The sequence below is a fragment of the Heloderma suspectum genome, chromosome 4 (genome assembly GCF_057233095.1).
Source record: "Heloderma suspectum isolate Gila_16-S chromosome 4, 16-S_ref, whole genome shotgun sequence".
Classification (NCBI taxonomy): domain Eukaryota; kingdom Metazoa; phylum Chordata; class Lepidosauria; order Squamata; family Helodermatidae; genus Heloderma; species Heloderma suspectum.
This window is the reverse complement of record NC_139461.1, coordinates 277,731,249-277,748,686: the sequence shown is the minus strand read 5'-3', so window position 1 is coordinate 277,748,686 and position 17,438 is coordinate 277,731,249. Positions and strand designations below refer to the sequence as shown.

Sequence of the window (17,438 nt, the reverse complement as noted above, 5' to 3'; positions counted from 1 at the left end):
GAATAAAAGGTCTTGACCTGGTGCTGGAAGGAGATCAACATATGCACCAGGCAAACCTCCCTAGGGAGCTCATTCCACAGCTGGGGGGCCACAGCAGAAAAGGCCCTCTTCCTGGTAGCCACCCTTTATTGGTGTATAAAGCCCTAAACAACTTGGCACCAGGATATTTGAGAGAGTGGCTCCTCCCTTATCAGCCTGCCCACTCTCTGATCTCAATGAATGAGCAGCTCCTGGTGGTTCGACATGGACCTTAGGTCAAGTTGAAGTCCACTTGGAGTACAGCTTTTAGTGTACTGGTTCCCACTCTGTGGAATTCCCTGCTGGTTGTCAACAGGCAGGTGTCAACATCACTGTTTTCGCTGTTTGCTGAAGAAGTTTTTTATTTAAACAAAGTTTTCCTTGAATGACTAGTCACAGTTTTACTGGTACTACTTGATTTTAATATTTTTAATATTTTTTCCACTATTCACTGCTTGGGAATCTTTTTAAAATATACAGGGGATTATAAATGGTGTAAATAAAAATAAATAAATACAACAAACAAATGTTTACATACACATTTTCATATATTTAAAAGAAAAAAAAAACCAAATTAAAGGCGCAACCCTATAATGTTTAGACAGAAAAAGTCCTACAACTCCCAGCATTCACCAGTCAGCATAGCTGACTGGGGAATTCTAGGAGTTGTTAGGAATGTTTTTCTGTTTAAACATGCATAGGATTGCACCCTAATTCAGAAGTGGGATGGAACTGACTTATGGGTGAACACTTTTGAAAATGACACAGATTGGAAATAGACTGATTTGGCCATCCCTAATTATCTGCTAGTTGCTGACATTTGGCTTTGATAAACTCATTCCGACAGGATGTGCAGGGTCCCTTTCTCATTGGCACCTTTCCTTCCATCACCACTACCACCCCAATCCTACACCATGTGAAGCACTGGCCTCTGATGTGGTGAATCAAGGGTTGGAATTGAGTATTACTTTGTGGCCCCTTTGGTATGCACTGTACCAGCAGTCACCTCCTTGGGCTCCAATGTTTGCTTTGTGGTTAAAGTCTTCACATTAATGCTTGTTCTTTTGTTGTGGTCTCTTGATTTGTTCAGGACGGCTATGGCTTTGCCACCCCACAAGTCAGCCCGACCTCACGGCAAGTTTAATGCAAGGAGGTGACTCAGTCATTTTATCCACTGGCAGTAACAACATTTGGCACTGCTTCAAGGCAGATCAGAGAGAAACTGGCAACAAGTGTCTCCAATATGGATTTGAACATGCAGAGCAGACACAAAAGGGAAATGAAAAAGCAGAGAGGGGGTGAGGAGACCGAAACTGAAGGAACAGCAAGAAAAAGCAGTTGGAATTTCAAGCAGAGAGAGAGAGAGAGACCTTGAGTGAATCCAATCTGTATTAAATCACATGTGCTGAACTGTGGTTCTGAGAACTGCTCAAATATGGCCAGTAACTGTTCCAGATTTCTTTTCCATCAGTTGACTTGGTTTGTTGAGTCAAAATACATTACTTCTTGCTGCCAGCACAGGAAACTGAACCCTAGGACCTTCTCAGGTTTTTCTTCCCCTTTATTGTTGGGGTGATGTCAAAAGGCAAGCTTCTGGGAACAGAACTTGATGTGTGTTTTTCCTGTTGGGATATGAAACAGGACAGTGCATCTCACTGGCTGTTGTTTCTCTGCTCTAACAGCACTGCAAGAAAGAAAAACATGTTTTCACTGGGAAAAGAAGAATGTACAGTCGAGTTTCCATGTTCATCCATATTGGTTTGCTTGAGGTGATTCTCTAAAGACTATGGCCAAGTCACTGGCATTTGATTTGATTTAAGGGAACAATCAGATTTCAAAGGCAATCTTGTGTCTTGAATATTACAAATTAACATTTAATTGGCATGTTAAAATAGACTGGAGATGCTACAGAAATTTTTCAGGCTCAGCCACAGAAATGAGCTTTGGGTAATTTGTAATGCTTGCCTTAAAGGAAAAGCAAGCATTATAGCACTGAATTTTTTGTAAACTTGCCTTGACTGGCTTCAAAATGTTAGTACAGAAATAGAATTAATCATTAATAAGGTTGAGAGCAGTTAGGTGGGTGACCACTCACCTTTGGAACAAGTTGCCATCAGAGGTTCACCATGCTCATAAGAACATACGAAGAGCCATGCTGGATCAGGCCAAGGTCCATCCAGTCCAGCATTCTGTTCACACAGTGGACAACCAGCTGTCAATGAGTAACCACAAGCAGGGGCAGAAGCACAACAGCACCCTCCCACCCATGTTCCCTAGCAACTGCTGTACATAGGATCACTGCTTTTGGTACTGGAGGTAGCACATAGCCATCAAGTCTAGTAGCCATTGATAGCCTTTTCTTCCAGGAATTTGTCCAACCCCCTTTTAAAGCCATCCAAACTGGTGGCCATCACTACTTCCTGTGGTAGCAAATTCCATAGTTTAACTATGTGCTGTGTGAAGAACTGCTTCCTTTTATCTGTCCTGAATCTCCCAGCAATCAGCTTCATAGTATGACCCTGGGTTCTAGTTTTTTGAAAGAGGCAATATCTCCCTATCCACATTCTCCACACCATGCCTGATTTTGTAGACCTCTATCATGGCTCCTCTGACCCTCCTTTTTCTAGGGATGTCAGAGAATTCCGCCACGGATCTCAGTGAGGCTGAATGCCAGTGCATTTGGCCACCCAAAATCTGTGGCAGAATGACCTGCCCCCCCTTCCCCCCCCCGTGAATCCCCCCCGGGATGAGACTTACCTGGGGCGGATGTTCTGGGCGGCGGCAGCTCCGGCAGCAGCTGCGGTGGCTGCAGCGGCTGCAGCGGCTGCGGCGGCTGGTCTTCCGACCGGCTGCCGCCACCACCATTTGCAGTCTTCGTCGTGTTTTGTTTTGTTTTGTTTTTACAGAGACGTGATAGGCTATGTAAAGACTTGCGTAGCCTATCACATCCCGGATAAAAAAAAAATGCGTATGCAAATGGTGGCGGCTATGGCCGCCGCCATTTGCGTTCCTTATTTTTCGCATCTTAGTCTACGTAAATATTTACGTAGACTATTATGGCGAAAATAAAGGGGAATGCCGCCACCACCATTTGCAGTCTTCGTCGTGTTTTGTTTTGTTTTTTACAGAGACGTGATAGGCTATGTAAAGACTTGTGTAGCCTATCACATCCCGGATTAAAAAAAAAAATAGCCTATCACATCCCGGAAAAAAAAAAAAGCCTATCACGTAGCCTATCACATCCCGGATTAAAAAAAAAATAAATGCCTATGCCAATGGCCACCGCCATTTGCGTTCCTTATTTTTCGCCATCTTAGTCTACGTAAATATTTACGTAGACTATTACGGCGAAAATAAAGGGGAATGCAAATAGCGTAGTGGGCGCTATTTGCATCCCTTTTTGATTCGCCATTTTAGCCTATGTAAATATGCATTTTTGCTTTTGTTTTTTACCCAGAGCCCTCCGCGGCCGGAAATTTGGCTGCGGACAGCCCTGGCCTGGGCCTGGCCGGTTGCTCCGTGGAGCCACCGTGGAGCACAGCCGGCCGGGCAGGATTCCAGGGGAGAGGACAGGATCGCCTCCCCCCCATCGAGGATTCTGGGGGGAGGGACAGAACACCTCCCCCCCACCATGAACAGAATCCGTGGAAAGGTAAGTGACTTTCGTACATCCCTACCTTTTTCTAAGCTAAACAATCCCAGCTCTTGTCACCTTCTCTCATAGGGGAGATGCCCCAGTGCCTTGATCATTTTAGTTGCCCTTTTCTGCACTTTTTCCAGCTCTACAATATCTTTTGCTCCACCACTGCAGTTTTTTAAGAAGGCTCCTAAGGATGTACGAAACTCACTTACCTTTTCGCGGAATCTTTCACTGGGGGGGAGGAGCTCCGTTCCTCCCCCCAGAATCATCGACAGGGGGGAGGCGATCCGGTCCTCCCCCCAGGAATCCTCGATGGCCAGCTCCGCTCCACGGCCATGCCGCGGAGCAGCCATCCAGGGCCATCCGCAGCCAGATTTCCGGCTGCGCATGGGCTGGTGCTGTAGCGGCCGCCATTTGCGTCCAGCCAGGCAGCCGTGATAGGCTACGTAAGAATTTACGTAGCCTATCATGGGTAACCCCCCCAAAAAAAATACCCAGTGTACGCAAATGGCGGCGGCTACAGCGGCTGCCATTTGCGTTCCCTATTTTTCGCCAATTTATCTTACGTAAATATTTACGTAAGATAAAACACCGAAAAAAAGGGGAACGCAAATAGCATAGTGGGCGCTATTTGTGTTCCTTTATTTTTCGCTGTTCTAGCCTATGTATTTACGTATCCGCCGCATCCGCCACATCCGCCACATCCGCCCCAGGTAACTGCCGTCCCAGGGGGATTCCACGGGGGGCAGGGGGGCAGGAGGCCGTTCCGCCTCACTGGAATCCGTGGCGGAATTCTCTGCCATTCCTACTTAAAGATATATTTTACCATGGCCTTCTCCTGATACGACTGCTGCTGTTGCTGGCTTTATTGTTGTTTTATTGCTATTTTATTGTGTTTATGTTTTTATTGCTTTTAGTATTTTAACTGTTTTTATGTAATTTATTGCTGTAAGCTGCCTTGGGAGGGCTTTCCCCTGAAAGGCGGCCAAGAAATGTTTTAAAATGATGATGATGATGACAACCATTAGAAGCCACGAGATTCTTCTCTGGCTCAGAATAAAAACTGAGCTGGAGAGAATTTCTTGACTTACAACAAGACAAGTAAGGGAGCTGGACCAATATATTGTTCTCAACACATTTTAAGATGTGTCGTTATCAAGGGAAATGCCTCACTAAAGCAAGCTTCTTGAAAAGCTACTTTGGACTACCTTTGTTCTGGGTCTTCCCTACTTTGAAGGGCTGTACCTGTGAAAACTGCTGCTGGATGGCAAACACCCAGATAAGCAGGGGATCCTTTTCATCCAAGGGTTCCCTGCAAGGACTAGGGCTTTTATCCTCCAGCAACAGTCTCAGGTCAAGAGGGTCTCTTGAAGGGCTGGGTCTTTTAGCTCCCACTGCAGAACAGTTGCTTTTCAGGGTATAGCCTCAGAAACCACCCTCTCTCCAAATGGACAGAGATAACTGACTCCATCTGGTTGCGATGGAGCTGCAATCTGAAGCTACACCCCAAAAACAACTTATTGGAAGGCAAAAGATCATCCCTGCAGGAGACCTCTTGCCTAAAATTTCCCCTTTGGGGTGAGCTTTTGCCACCTAGCTGGGATGGAGGTGTAATCTAACCCTTCCTCCAGCCATCAATTTGGCCATCTTTCCTCCTACTGGCTCCAGGATCAGAAATTAGCCCAATATGTGCGTGTGTGCATGTGTGCCTGGGTATGCACGCGTGTGTATGCACACACACACGTGTGCTTCTCTAACAAAATCCCTGTGCTTTGCATGCTCAACCCTGTGTGGCATCTCCAGTTGAAATGAGCTCAGGTAATGGGTCTATAGAAGACCTTGGAAAGCTGCTGCCAATCATAGAGACAGCAGGAACAGGCTAGATGGCCTAATGGTCCAAACCAATTCAGTATCAAACAGTTTTCGTCAATGAGCTCCCTTTTCGTCAGTGGGCTCCCTTTTTCACAAAAGCTTTAGAGCACAGATGGAGAACCTATGGCCCTTCAGCTATTGTTGAAGTCCAACTCCCATCAGCCCCAGCTGGTCTAGGATGATGTGAGTTGTAGTCCAACAACATCTGGAAGGCCACAGGTTCCCCAGCCCTGGTCTAGAGATGCCCGTTGAAATGCACTGAACAAATCCGGACTTTACCATTTGCATCCTTTACTACAAAGAAAGCATCTGATGGCAAACACAAGCCAGACTGACCATAAAACTGAAGGCTGAAAGATCCTCGATGGAAGGAGACACATCCCATTTAATAGAGGAGAAAGTCTTTAAAAATGATTTACAGTTGAATCCAAGAAGACACAAGGATATAAACCAGCTCTGAAATCAACAGTATAAAAAGTTGTATTAATTGATGTTGCTAATATTGCTTCGTACCAGGGAAGTACCATATAACTGAAACCCCTACATGTTTATAAGCCCACAAAGGGAAGAATTATTTTCTAACAGAATTTAGAGACTAAAGATTGAAATTGGTCGTGTAGTCGTGTTTAAGGGTCAACCTAAGTAGAAGCTAGGAGCTACATCTAGGGATGTATGAAACTCACTTACCTTTTCGCGGATTGATTTGTGGTGGGGGGGAGGCGCTCCGTCCCTCCCCCCGGAATCCTCAATGGGGGGCGAGGCAATCCGGTCCTCCCCCCCGGAATCCTGCCTGGCCAGCTCCGCTCCACAGCCAGCCAGGCCCGTACGCAGCTGGATTTCTGGCCATAGACAGGCTGGTGTGGACACAAATGGCGGCCGCCATAGCGGCCGCCATTTGCATCCCTGCGTTAGCCGTGATAGGCTATGTAAGTATTTACGTAGCCTATCACGGCTACCCCCCCAAAAAAAACAGCATACACAAATGGCGACTATGGCGGCCGCCATTTGCATTCCCTATTTTTAGCCGTTCTAGCCTATGTAAATATGTTCGTAGGCTATTACGGCGAAAAAAGGGGAACGCAAATAGCGTAGTGGGTGCTATTTGCGTTCCTTTATTTTTCGCCGTTCTAGCCTATGTAAATATTTACGTAGGCTAGAATGGCAAAAAATAGGGAACGCAAATGGCGGCCGCTGTAGCTGCCGCCATTGGTGTACACCGTTTCTGTTTTTGTTTTGCTTGGCTTGCCGTGATAGGCTACGTAAAGACTTACGTAGCCTATCACGGCAAAGACCAGGACGACAATGGCGGCCACGGAGCCACCGCCACCCAGAACATCCACCCCAGGTAAGCCTCGTCCCGGGGAGAATCCGCAGGGGGGGCGGGGGGCAGGCCATTCCACCACGGATTTCGGGGGGGGGGGCAAATGCTGGTGCATTATCATCATTGAAATCCGTGGCAGAATTCTCCACCATCCCTAGCTACATCTCCCCACCTCCACCCCTTTTACTCAAAGGTAAGCATAGGAGACTGATCTGGATCAGGACCCAGTGTGGGGGGTATGGGGATTTACCCTTCCCACCTCCCACTACAGTCTCAATCTGGATTGGGGGCCCCACACCTCCAATTTCCATTTCCCAAAAGTGATCCATTCATGTTAATTTCCAAAAAGTAGGGATGGATGAATTTGTCAATTTCTGTTTCTCTCCATTTCTCACTTTCCCAGTCTTAAGTTCAGTTTATCTCAAAGTTTAAGACTTCTCCCAATATTATATTTGGTCATCCCATACTTTGATTTTTTTTTTAAGGGTTCACGTGAAAATTCATATGCACTTTTGTGTGCATTTCTCATTATACATGAATTTTGTATGCAATTTTGCTTTATATATACATTTTGCAAGTAATATTCCCATCATAATGCATTTTTAATATTATTTTCACTGATATATGCATTTTTGTGTACGCTTTCCACTAATATGTGCATTTTGTATGGAGTTTTTGATTGGAGAACTCCACTGCAAAATTCAGAGAAGCCTGCATTTGAAAGGATAACTGAGCTTTGGTTTGCATATTGGTTTGAAAGTGCAAAGTTAGGTAAGAATTGTTCCCCCTTTGGCTACCCAAAAGTGATCCATTTGTAATAGTAGCATGTAGTTTGGCCATAAGGGTCAAATTTCAAAAAGAATGGCCCATTTATACCTGTAACATTGCGTAAATGACTGCCTTATGGCTGCCATTTGCACAATATTTGATATACGGAAATAGACAAGTCAGCATTTTAAAAGAAAATGGTGATGCCCTTGAAGAGGCTGATGGCTGCAAGCACTCATGATGGGTCCAGGTAAGGTTCAGAGGACTCACAAGGCTCAGTGGGTGGCTCGCATGCTCGTTGGACATGTCTGGGGGGGGGCACCCAGATCAGTCCAGAGCGATTCAGATCTATCCAACCCGCTTCAGATCCAGATAGAGCCAAATCACCCCACTTCAGCTCAGAATTCAGATCCTGATCCGAAGTGGTGCACAACCCTAATTTTAACACATACCCCATTAGCCTCCTTTTCTCCCTCTCCTCCACAGTACCCTTCTCTCACCTCACCTCATAGCATGGACTTTCTCTCTGCATCCCCATCTGTTACCCTTTTCCTCCTATTTCTTCATCCATTGGTTGTTGTTTTTTTGCACCTCCACCTCTTCTGTCCCTCTCTATTTCATGTTGTTCCCTCTTTCTTTCCCATAATTTTCTCTACACCCCATCTCTCTCATTCCCCTCTTCTTCTTCAAGCCTAATAGCCCATTGGCCACAAATTTCACAGCCTTTGTTTTTCCACTACCCATGAAAAAGCAAGGACCTATTTCCATAATTAATCAACCACCTGGAAAGAACAACGCCTTGACTTACTCAAAACCTTTGAGTTGTTTACACCTTCTAGATGGGAATCAGCACCTGATCTAAGTTAAGTAAAATCAACAATACCAGGAAAGTCAAGTGCCTTGACTTATTGTCTTTCCTTCCAATTCATCTACATCACAATCATATGCATTTTTAGTCAGAAGTATGGTAGATTTCATTATATTCAACATGGGCATGGCTTACTCCCTAACAGATGTGTTGAGGAATGCAGCCTGATTTATGTAAAATATCTATACTCCACCTTTTAGTGCAAGGAAACCTGCCAGGCAGCTTCCCAAAAACCCAATAAAAAACATAATTTAAAATCCAATAAAAATACAAAATGAATTAAAACAGCAGAAGACAACTTAAAACAGCAAAGACAATAAAACAGCATAGGAAAAAAAATCAAAGCAGCAATAAAATCTGCATCAGTATTCATTAAAAGCTCAGCCAAATAAAATGGACTTAACCTGGTGTCTAAAATTTAACAGGGTAGATACCAGGTGAACCCTGGGGAAGTGTTACCAGACAGGGTATCACCATGGAAAAGCCGTTCTCTCTGGCTATCACGCACATAACATCTGGGGAGGGCATGAGAACCTGAAGGCATGCCTCCAAAGATGACCTTAAGGCAACTTCATACAGGATTAGGTAGTCCTTTAGATATCCACATCCCAAGTCATAAAGAGGGTCAAAACCAGCACTTGAAAGTGCCACCAGGATCTCACAGGAAGCCAGCACATAATTTTTAATACAGACAATAGGTGTTCCAGATTCTAGTCAATAATCTAGCTACTGTATATTGCACCAATTCAAATTTCCAAGTAGCAGGTCATGATTCTTATCTCTGGTGGATAGCATTAGGGCTGCAGGTGTGGTGTGGCAGAACATATTATGGAGGCTTATGACCAGGAATCACAGCTCCAAGAGTGTGGTCAGACTACAAATAATCTAACCACCTATAATCTAGCTACTGAATGCGGTACTGGATGGAGTTAATCACTGCATAGAACAGGAGTAGGCAACCTTTTGGGGCCATGGGCATATTTAGCAATTTGATAAACTGTCCTGGGCACCACCACAAAATGTTTGCCATGGGAGGGATGGCAAAGGTCAAGTAACTTGCCCAAAAGACAGGGTGCAAGGCCTCAGTGGGGTCTGTACCTCAACACACTAAACAATTCCTTTGAACCCACAGTTTTCAGCACCAACAGAATCCTATTTCACAGTGATCCCAGCTGCTGGTTAATTTTTTTTTTTTTTTAAAGTGGGTTAAGTAGGGCACCTTGGCAGGCACCAAAAAATGGTGTCTGGGCTGCATTGATGCTCATGGGCACCATGTTATGTACCCCTGTAACAGAGTAAGTCTGACATATGAATGGCCCCAAATACTCTGCAAGAGATGTGATGTGAGGGTCCTGGAATTCCTTCGTTTAGGCAAGATTTATCTCAAGGTAACTATCCAGAAACCCAATGTGAAGTAGTAGACCTGTGCCCTAATCCTGCTGATTATGAAACTGTGTATCTTTGTTCAACTTACTATTTCTCGGCCTCACATACCCAAGTAAATATCTGTAGAATACAATGGGATGATTTCTTGTTTCATTTATACTGCTTTCAATCTCATGGGCTCCACGACCACAAGGCACTTCGTTACAACCATAAAGTAGTAATGGTGGCAAGCCCCCCAAACTGAGAATCTTGATAACAGTTCTTGAGTGTTTGACCCCATGGATCCATTTTGGATTGGACTCCAAACTATCCAAGGTCTGATTTGGTTCAAAATGTATCTAAGGTCAAACAGAACAGATAATTTTCCTGACCAATTCCAAAGAAAAACAAGAAATCAGGTAAGAGCTGCAAATTTTACACAGAAGATCAGTATTACTACACCATTAACATAATTTATAAAGCATGGTTAAAACTTGACAATAAAAGGTACAGACACAGTCAAATTGGTAAACACCCCACTTCTAATTTTAAAATTCACAATTTTGCAATGAATTCAGAAAAAACAGATCATAAGAACATAAGAAGAACCTTGCTGGATCAGACCAAGGACCATGTTTGGTTCAAAAAAAGTGGTGTTGTGTTTCTGAGCTCAGGCCCCACCTCTGCTGCCTCATACTTATGGCAAGTTACTAGTCTTTTAGTCCCCCTTCATGGATCACTGCCTTGTTGTGGCGAAGGGGCTTGCGTAACTCAGTGAAGCCATAAGCTATGCCGTGCAGGGCCACCCAAGACGGACAGGTCATGGCAGAGAGTTCTGACAAAATGTGGTCCACTGGAGAAGGAAATGGCAACCCACTCCAGTATTCTTGCCAAGAAAACCCCATGGAACGTATCACAAGGCTAAAAGATATGACGCCAGAAGATGAGCCCCTCAGGTCGGAAGGTGTCCAATATGCTACTGGGGAAGAGCAGAGGGTATTTCCAAGTAGCGCCAGAAAGAGTGAAGCGGCTGGGCCAAACCCGAAAGGACACTCAGCTGTGGATGTGTCTGGCGGTGAAAAGAAAATCCGATGCTGTAAAGAACAATATTGTTTAGGAACCTGGAATGTAAGATCAATGAATCAAGGTAAGCTGGAGGTGGTCAAACATGAGATGGCAAGATTGAACATCGACATCTTGGGAATCAGCGAACTAAAATGGACAGACATGGGCGAATTTAATTCAGGTGACCATCATATCTACTATTGTGGGCAAGAATCCCTTAGAAGAAATGGAATAGCACTCATAGTCAACAAAAGGGTGGGAAAAGCAGTACTGGGGTACAATCTTAAAAATGATAGAATGATCTCAGTACGAATCCAAGGCAAACCATTCAACGTCACAGTAATTCAAGTCTATGCCCCAACCACTGATGCCGAAGAAGCTGAGGTTGATTGGTTCTATGAAGACCTACAACACCTTCTAGAACTAACACCAAAAAAAAGATGTCCTCTTCATCATAGGGGATTGGAATGCTAAAGTAGGAAGTCAAGAAATCACCGGGATAACAGGCAGGCATGGCCTTGGTGTACAAAATGAAGCAGGACAAAAGCTAATAGAGTTTTGCCAAGAGAACACGCTGATCATAGCAAACACTCTTTTCCAACAGCACAAGAGACGACTCTACACATGGACATCACCAGATGGTCAATATCGAAATCAGATTGATTATGTCCTTTGCAGCCAAAGATGGAGAAGCTCTATACAGTCAGTCAAAACAAGACCTGGAGCTGACTGTGGCTCAGATCATGAGCTTCTTGTTGCAAAATTTTGACTTAAATTGAAGAACATAGGGAAAACCACTAAACCATTCAGGTATGACCTAAATCATATCCCTTATGAATATACAGTGGAAGTGAGGAATAGATTTCAGGGATTAGACCTGATAGACAAAGTGCCTGAGGAACTATGGACGGAGGACCATAACATTGTTCAGGAGGCAGCAACTCAATCCATCCCAAAGAAAAAGAAATGCAAGAAAGCCAAGTGGCTGTCTGATGAGGCTTTACAAGTAGCTGAGGAAAGAAGGGGAAGCGAAAAGCAAGGGAGAAAGGGGAAGATATATCCAACTGAATGCAGAGTTCCAGAGAATAGCAAGGAGAGACAAGGAGGCCTTCTTAAATGAACAATGCAAAGAAACTGAGGAAAACAACAGAATGGGAAAGACTAGAGATCTCTTCAAGAAAATCGGAGATCTCAAGGGAACGTTTTGTGCAAAGACGGGCATGATAAAGGACAAAGAAGGCAGGGACCTAACAGAAGCAGATGAGATTAAGAAGAGGTGGAAAGAATACACAGAATAACTATACAGGAAAGATCTGAATGTCCCTGATAGCCATGATAGTGCAGTCACTGAACTTGAGCCGAGACATCCTCGAGAGTGAAGTCAAGTGGGCCTTAGGAAGCATTAGTAACAACAAAGCTAGCGGAGATGACAGTATTCCAGCTGAGCTATTTAAAATCCTAAAAGATGATGCTGTTAAAGTGCTGCATTCAATATGCCAACAAATTTGGAACACACAACAATGGCCGCAAGACTGGAAAAGGTCAGTTACATTCCAATTCCAAAGAAGGGCAACGCCAAAGAGTGTTCAAACTACCGCACAATTGCACTCATTTCACATGCCAGCAAGGTGATGCTCAAAATCCTACAAGCTAGGTTTCAGCAGTATGCGAACCAAGAACTACCAGAAGTACAAGCAGGGTTTCGAAGAGGCAGAGGAACTACAGATCAAATTGCCAACATTCGCTGCATCATGGAGAAAGCAAGAGAATTCCAGAAAAACGTCTATTTCTGCTTCATTGACTACGCTAAAGCCTTTGATTGTGTGGATCACAACAAACTGTGGCAAATTCTTAAAGTGATGGGAGTACCAGACCACCTTACCTGTCTCCTGAGAAACCTGTACGAGGGTCAAGAAGCAACAGTAAGAACCAGACATGGAACAACCGAGTGGTTCAAAATTGGGAAAGGAGTACGACAAGGCTGCATATTGTCACCCTGCTTATTTAACTTATATGCAGAGTACATCATGAGAATTGCCGGGTTGGATGAAACAGAGGTCGGAATTAAGATTGCTGGGAGAATTATCAACAACCTCCGATATGCAGATGATACCACCCTAATGGCAGAAAGCGAAGAGGATCTCAAGAGCCTCTTGTTGAGGGTGAAAGAGGGGAGTGCAAAAGCTGGTTTGAAACTCAACATTAAAAAAACGAAGATCATGGCATCTGGCCCTATCACTTCCTGGCATATAGAAGGGGAAGAAATGGAAGCAGTGACAGATTTTACTTTCTTGGGCTCCAAGATCACCGCAGATGGTGACTGTAGCCATGAAATTAAAAGATGCTTGCTCCTTGGGAGGAAAGCTATGGCAAACCTAGACAGCATAGTAAGAAGCAGAGACATCACCTTGCCGACAAAGGTCCGTCTAATCAAAGCTATGGTTTTCCCAGTAGTAATGTATGGCTGTGAGAGCTGGACTATAAGGAAGGCTGAGTGCCGAAGAATTGATGCTTTCGAACTGTGGTGTTGGAGAAGACTCTTACGAGTCCCCTGGACTGCAAGGAGGTCAAATCAGTCCATCCTAAAGGAAATCAACCCTGACTGCTCATTGGAAGGACAGATACTGAAGCTGAAGCTCAAATATTTTGGCCACCTAATGCGAAGAGAAAACTCTCTGGAAAAGACCCTGATGCTGGGAAAGACTGAAGGCAAAAGGAGAAGGGGACGGCAGAGGATGAGATGGCTAGATAGCATCACCAATGCAATGAATATGAACTTGAGCATGCTCCGGGACAGAGCGCAGGACAGGAAGGCCTGGCGTGCTATGGTCCATGGGGTCACGAAGAGTCGGCCACAACTGAACGACTGAACAACAACTAGTCTTTTAGTCACAGCAGTTTGCCTTCTGGGAAATGAGTATTTCGTGACTGACCATGTTCTCTCTGATAGCCATTTTTTGAATGGGCAAAAAATCCCCCCTCACAGCCATTTTGTGAGAACCCCCATGGCAGCCTCTCAACATCCCAAATGAATCCACTGATCCAACTAGGTCAAGGGCCCCTGATGTAGATAGGGAAGTTTCAGTAGACATTACTAGACTTTATTTGGACTTCCAAAAACTTTGGGCAATTTATTCAAGTAAAGGCTCCTGAGTAAACTTAGCAGTCATGGGATAAAAGGGTAGGTCCCCTTAAGGATCAGTTAATAACTGGTTAAAGATCAGGATGTTCTTTATGCTAGGGATGGATGTAGCCCCCCACCCCCCTCTGGGTTCTCCGGGAAACTGCCCAACCACTACCCGGGTTTGTGTGCCCCTGGACCTACTCACCCCCCCCACACACACACACACACAATCGCCAAGCCGCTAGCACCTATCTGGAGCCATTCCCAAGTGCCCATCGTCCCTGCAGTCGCCTTTTTTTTTTTGCAAATGGGCGACTCAGGAACTTCCCATTTTTGCCTGTAATATTGTGTATGCAGGACCTTTGCAGCTGCTATGTGCACAATATTACATTTACGGAAGTTCCCGAGTCGCCATTTTGCAAAAAAAACAAAAAAATGGCAACCATGGGAACAACGGGAACAGTTCCAGGTAGGTGCCAGCTGCTCAGCAAGCATGGGGGAAGGAGTGGGGCAGCAGATCGGCGGGCACAGGCTGGAGGCATGAGTGGATGGGGGAGTCTGTTGGACTCCTGGGCTCAGCCAAGAACCCGCACCATCCCTAGTAAATGCACAGTTCTCACACTGGAGGAGTGTAATAAATACAGGCATCCAAGGATCTTACTGGAACCATTGTTATTGATTTTATTCATAAACACTCCTTTGTCATGACCAGAACTTGCATTTCTCCAGGGTTCGGAAAGAACCAGCCAGGGGAAGCCCCTACTATCAGCAGCCTGCTTGCCTTGTCTGCCATTTCCCTTCCTTCCATATATTTTATGAACCTATGAAGCTGCCTTATATTGGCCTGTCTAGCCCAATCCTGTCTGCTCTGGCTGATAACAGCTTTCTAGGGGTCAGGTGGAGCCGGGCTCCCTGAGCTCCCACCCGTGCTCCCTGAGATCTTTTCAAATTGGGGTACCAAAGACTGAACCTAGAACCTTTCCCCTGCAAAATGCACATTCTACAACTGAGCTATTGCCCCTCCCCAACGGAGTGACATGTCTGACTATACATATTACTCCCTAAGTATCATAATTATGAAGTGGGGGAAATTAACCTCCTAGAACAGAACACACCTGTTAATTGCAGCTGTTGTTCAACCCTGTTGAAATGAATGGAGCAGGCATACAGAATTGTGCCCTTGTTTTGCACTGGCCTGCTATGGAAGATTTGACCTTTGTTTTAAACTTTTTTCAGTGCCACGCTGCAGTTATAACCCCAAAGGCCATGCTAGCTGAAGTCTAATGATTTCTGTGAGAGATGGAGAGGCAAGGCATGCAGTATCTATCCAGTAGGTGTTTCTTTCAAGGCAATCCTCAGAGCATCTGTAGGCAATTAGATGCTTAATCAGAACAAAACTGAACTTCGCAAGGCACATTCAAATCAACCGTACTGGTGTTTGTTGACTTTTCCAAGATTCTTATACAGTGCTATTCTAACTACAGCAAGATCAAATTCATACTCAAAAGTCATGGTTCCCCAATTTTGCCTCAGTCAAACAAAATTTGTCCTAGTTCACTGATTATGAGACAGGCCCCATAGACTTCTGCAGCTCTGGAAAACAAGTTTTCATAAATTAAAGCACAAAAGGTTAAAAGTTTGTGTCTCACATTCCAACACCTTGCCTGAGGGCTGGTCAGTGGACAAGAGACCAGTGTTCCAACATTACACAGCAAGCAATCCGAAAGGTTAGGGCCAAGTTAGACATGGTAGCAAATGTGTGGCAGGCCCCTCCTTTAGGAAAAGTGTGGCAGCCACATCAGATGGTGGATTGCTGAGGGGTGCAGAATGAATAGAGCTATATGTGTCATGTGACCTACTCTGCACTCTGTAAGCTACCCAGCTGCCCTCAGGTACAGTAAGCGGAGACACTGTCCTGCCTCCGGTATTGAAATGAGATTCAGTTGGCAACCTGGTCAGCTTTTTTACCTAAAATTGGCAGGAAGGCACCATCTTGTCCTTTGCCTCAGTAGGGATGGCGGAGAATTCCGCCACGGACTCCAATGAGTCCCCTGGAGTCCATGGCGAAACGGAAGACTTAACCCCGCCTCTGCGTGGAATCCTCTTCGGACAGATCCTCCAGCTCCGGATTGCCAGCGATACGGCCGCCATGCCATATCGCTGGCTGAAGGGACTGACTGCAGACGCAAATGGCATCTGGGGTGCCATTTGCGGCCGTAAAGGCCTTAGTTTAAAGTAAATGCAGCCATTTACGGCTGCATTTACCTTAAACTAAGGCCTTTACGGCCACAAATGGCATCCCGGACACCATTTGTGGCCGCAGTCAGTAGTCCCCTTCAGCCAGCGATACGGCATGGTGGCCGTATTGCTGGTACTTCGGGGCTGGCCGGCAGTTCTGCGGAATCGCCGTGGAGTGGAGCTGGCCGAAGAGGATTCCGGGGGGAGGAATGGATCGCCTCCCCCCCCCCCGTGGACCCCCCCCCCAGACTGGCAGGTAAGGATTTGTACATTCCTAACCTCAGGCAGCAAAATGCCTGTGCCGGCCCTGAATTCATAATGTCTAGTACAACTTACCTGCATTTATTTATTTATATCCATCTGTTAAACCATATCAGAGCCAAGGTGGCTCACACAACACAAACTAAAGGTAAGATATGGCAAGTTCAGAAAAGGTTCTTCTGCATCACACGTAGGGTCAGTGAGAGACCAGGACTGTGATCTTCACCTCTTGTCCCGCTAAACTTTAACTATACCATTTGCATAAGCCTACACAGGTGAGCTCCAGTGTACTTAAGCCCCAATCCACATAAAATCCAAGGAATGATCACATGGTTGGTTGCACAGGGGGGCCTGATCCCACCCCATGCCACAAGTGAACTTTACACATGGCTCATTTGCAATGGCCCAGGGTTATCAACTAAAACAGAGTTGCTGTTTTAGACCGATTTATTCTGGTCATACAAAATCTCTTTTGATTGTATCCTCTCTGTGTTTTCTCAGAACCAAATGTTGACCGCAAAGGCCAATGTATACCCTTGCCTTGCACAGTTGGAGAATATTATTGCTGCGTAACTTGGGGGGGGGAATCCACATAACGAGTAATCATGATAATTAAGAACAGAGAACAGGTCATAAGATAAACACTCAGCATTCAGCACTTGTACTCAGAGTGCAGGGTTCACTTGTGAAGGCTGCAACTTATAATATTAGATTATGGTAATAGATGAGAGCCATTTCCCACAATTTTCTGTTCCTCAGCTCTCCATTGCTTTGAACCTTCTGACTTTTCCTAGGATTTCCAGCCTATGCCATTTTTCTCCTCTGCCTCTGAATTGGTTTAGGTGTTGTTGTTTCTAAAGCGTATGCAGCTGAAACAGTGAGGACTCACTATAAGAAT

At 45.1% G+C, this 17,438-nt stretch overlaps 1 protein-coding gene across 1 annotated transcript in view; it reads right to left on the bottom strand.

The window, feature by feature from the left end:
• Positions 1 to 357: 357 nt before the first annotated feature.
• Positions 358 to 17,438, bottom strand: part of LOC146348745 (uncharacterized) — a 42,151-nt gene continuing 25,070 nt past the window's right edge. The window contains exons 3-5 of the mRNA XM_084848380.1: positions 5,867 to 5,986; positions 2,114 to 2,207; positions 358 to 1,702 (exon numbers count right to left, since the gene is read on the bottom strand). Coding sequence (XP_084704506.1) covers positions 1,671 to 1,702; positions 2,114 to 2,207; positions 5,867 to 5,986 — 246 coding nt within the window. The 3' untranslated portion in view covers positions 358 to 1,670. The remainder of the gene's footprint in view (positions 1,703 to 2,113; positions 2,208 to 5,866; positions 5,987 to 17,438) is intronic.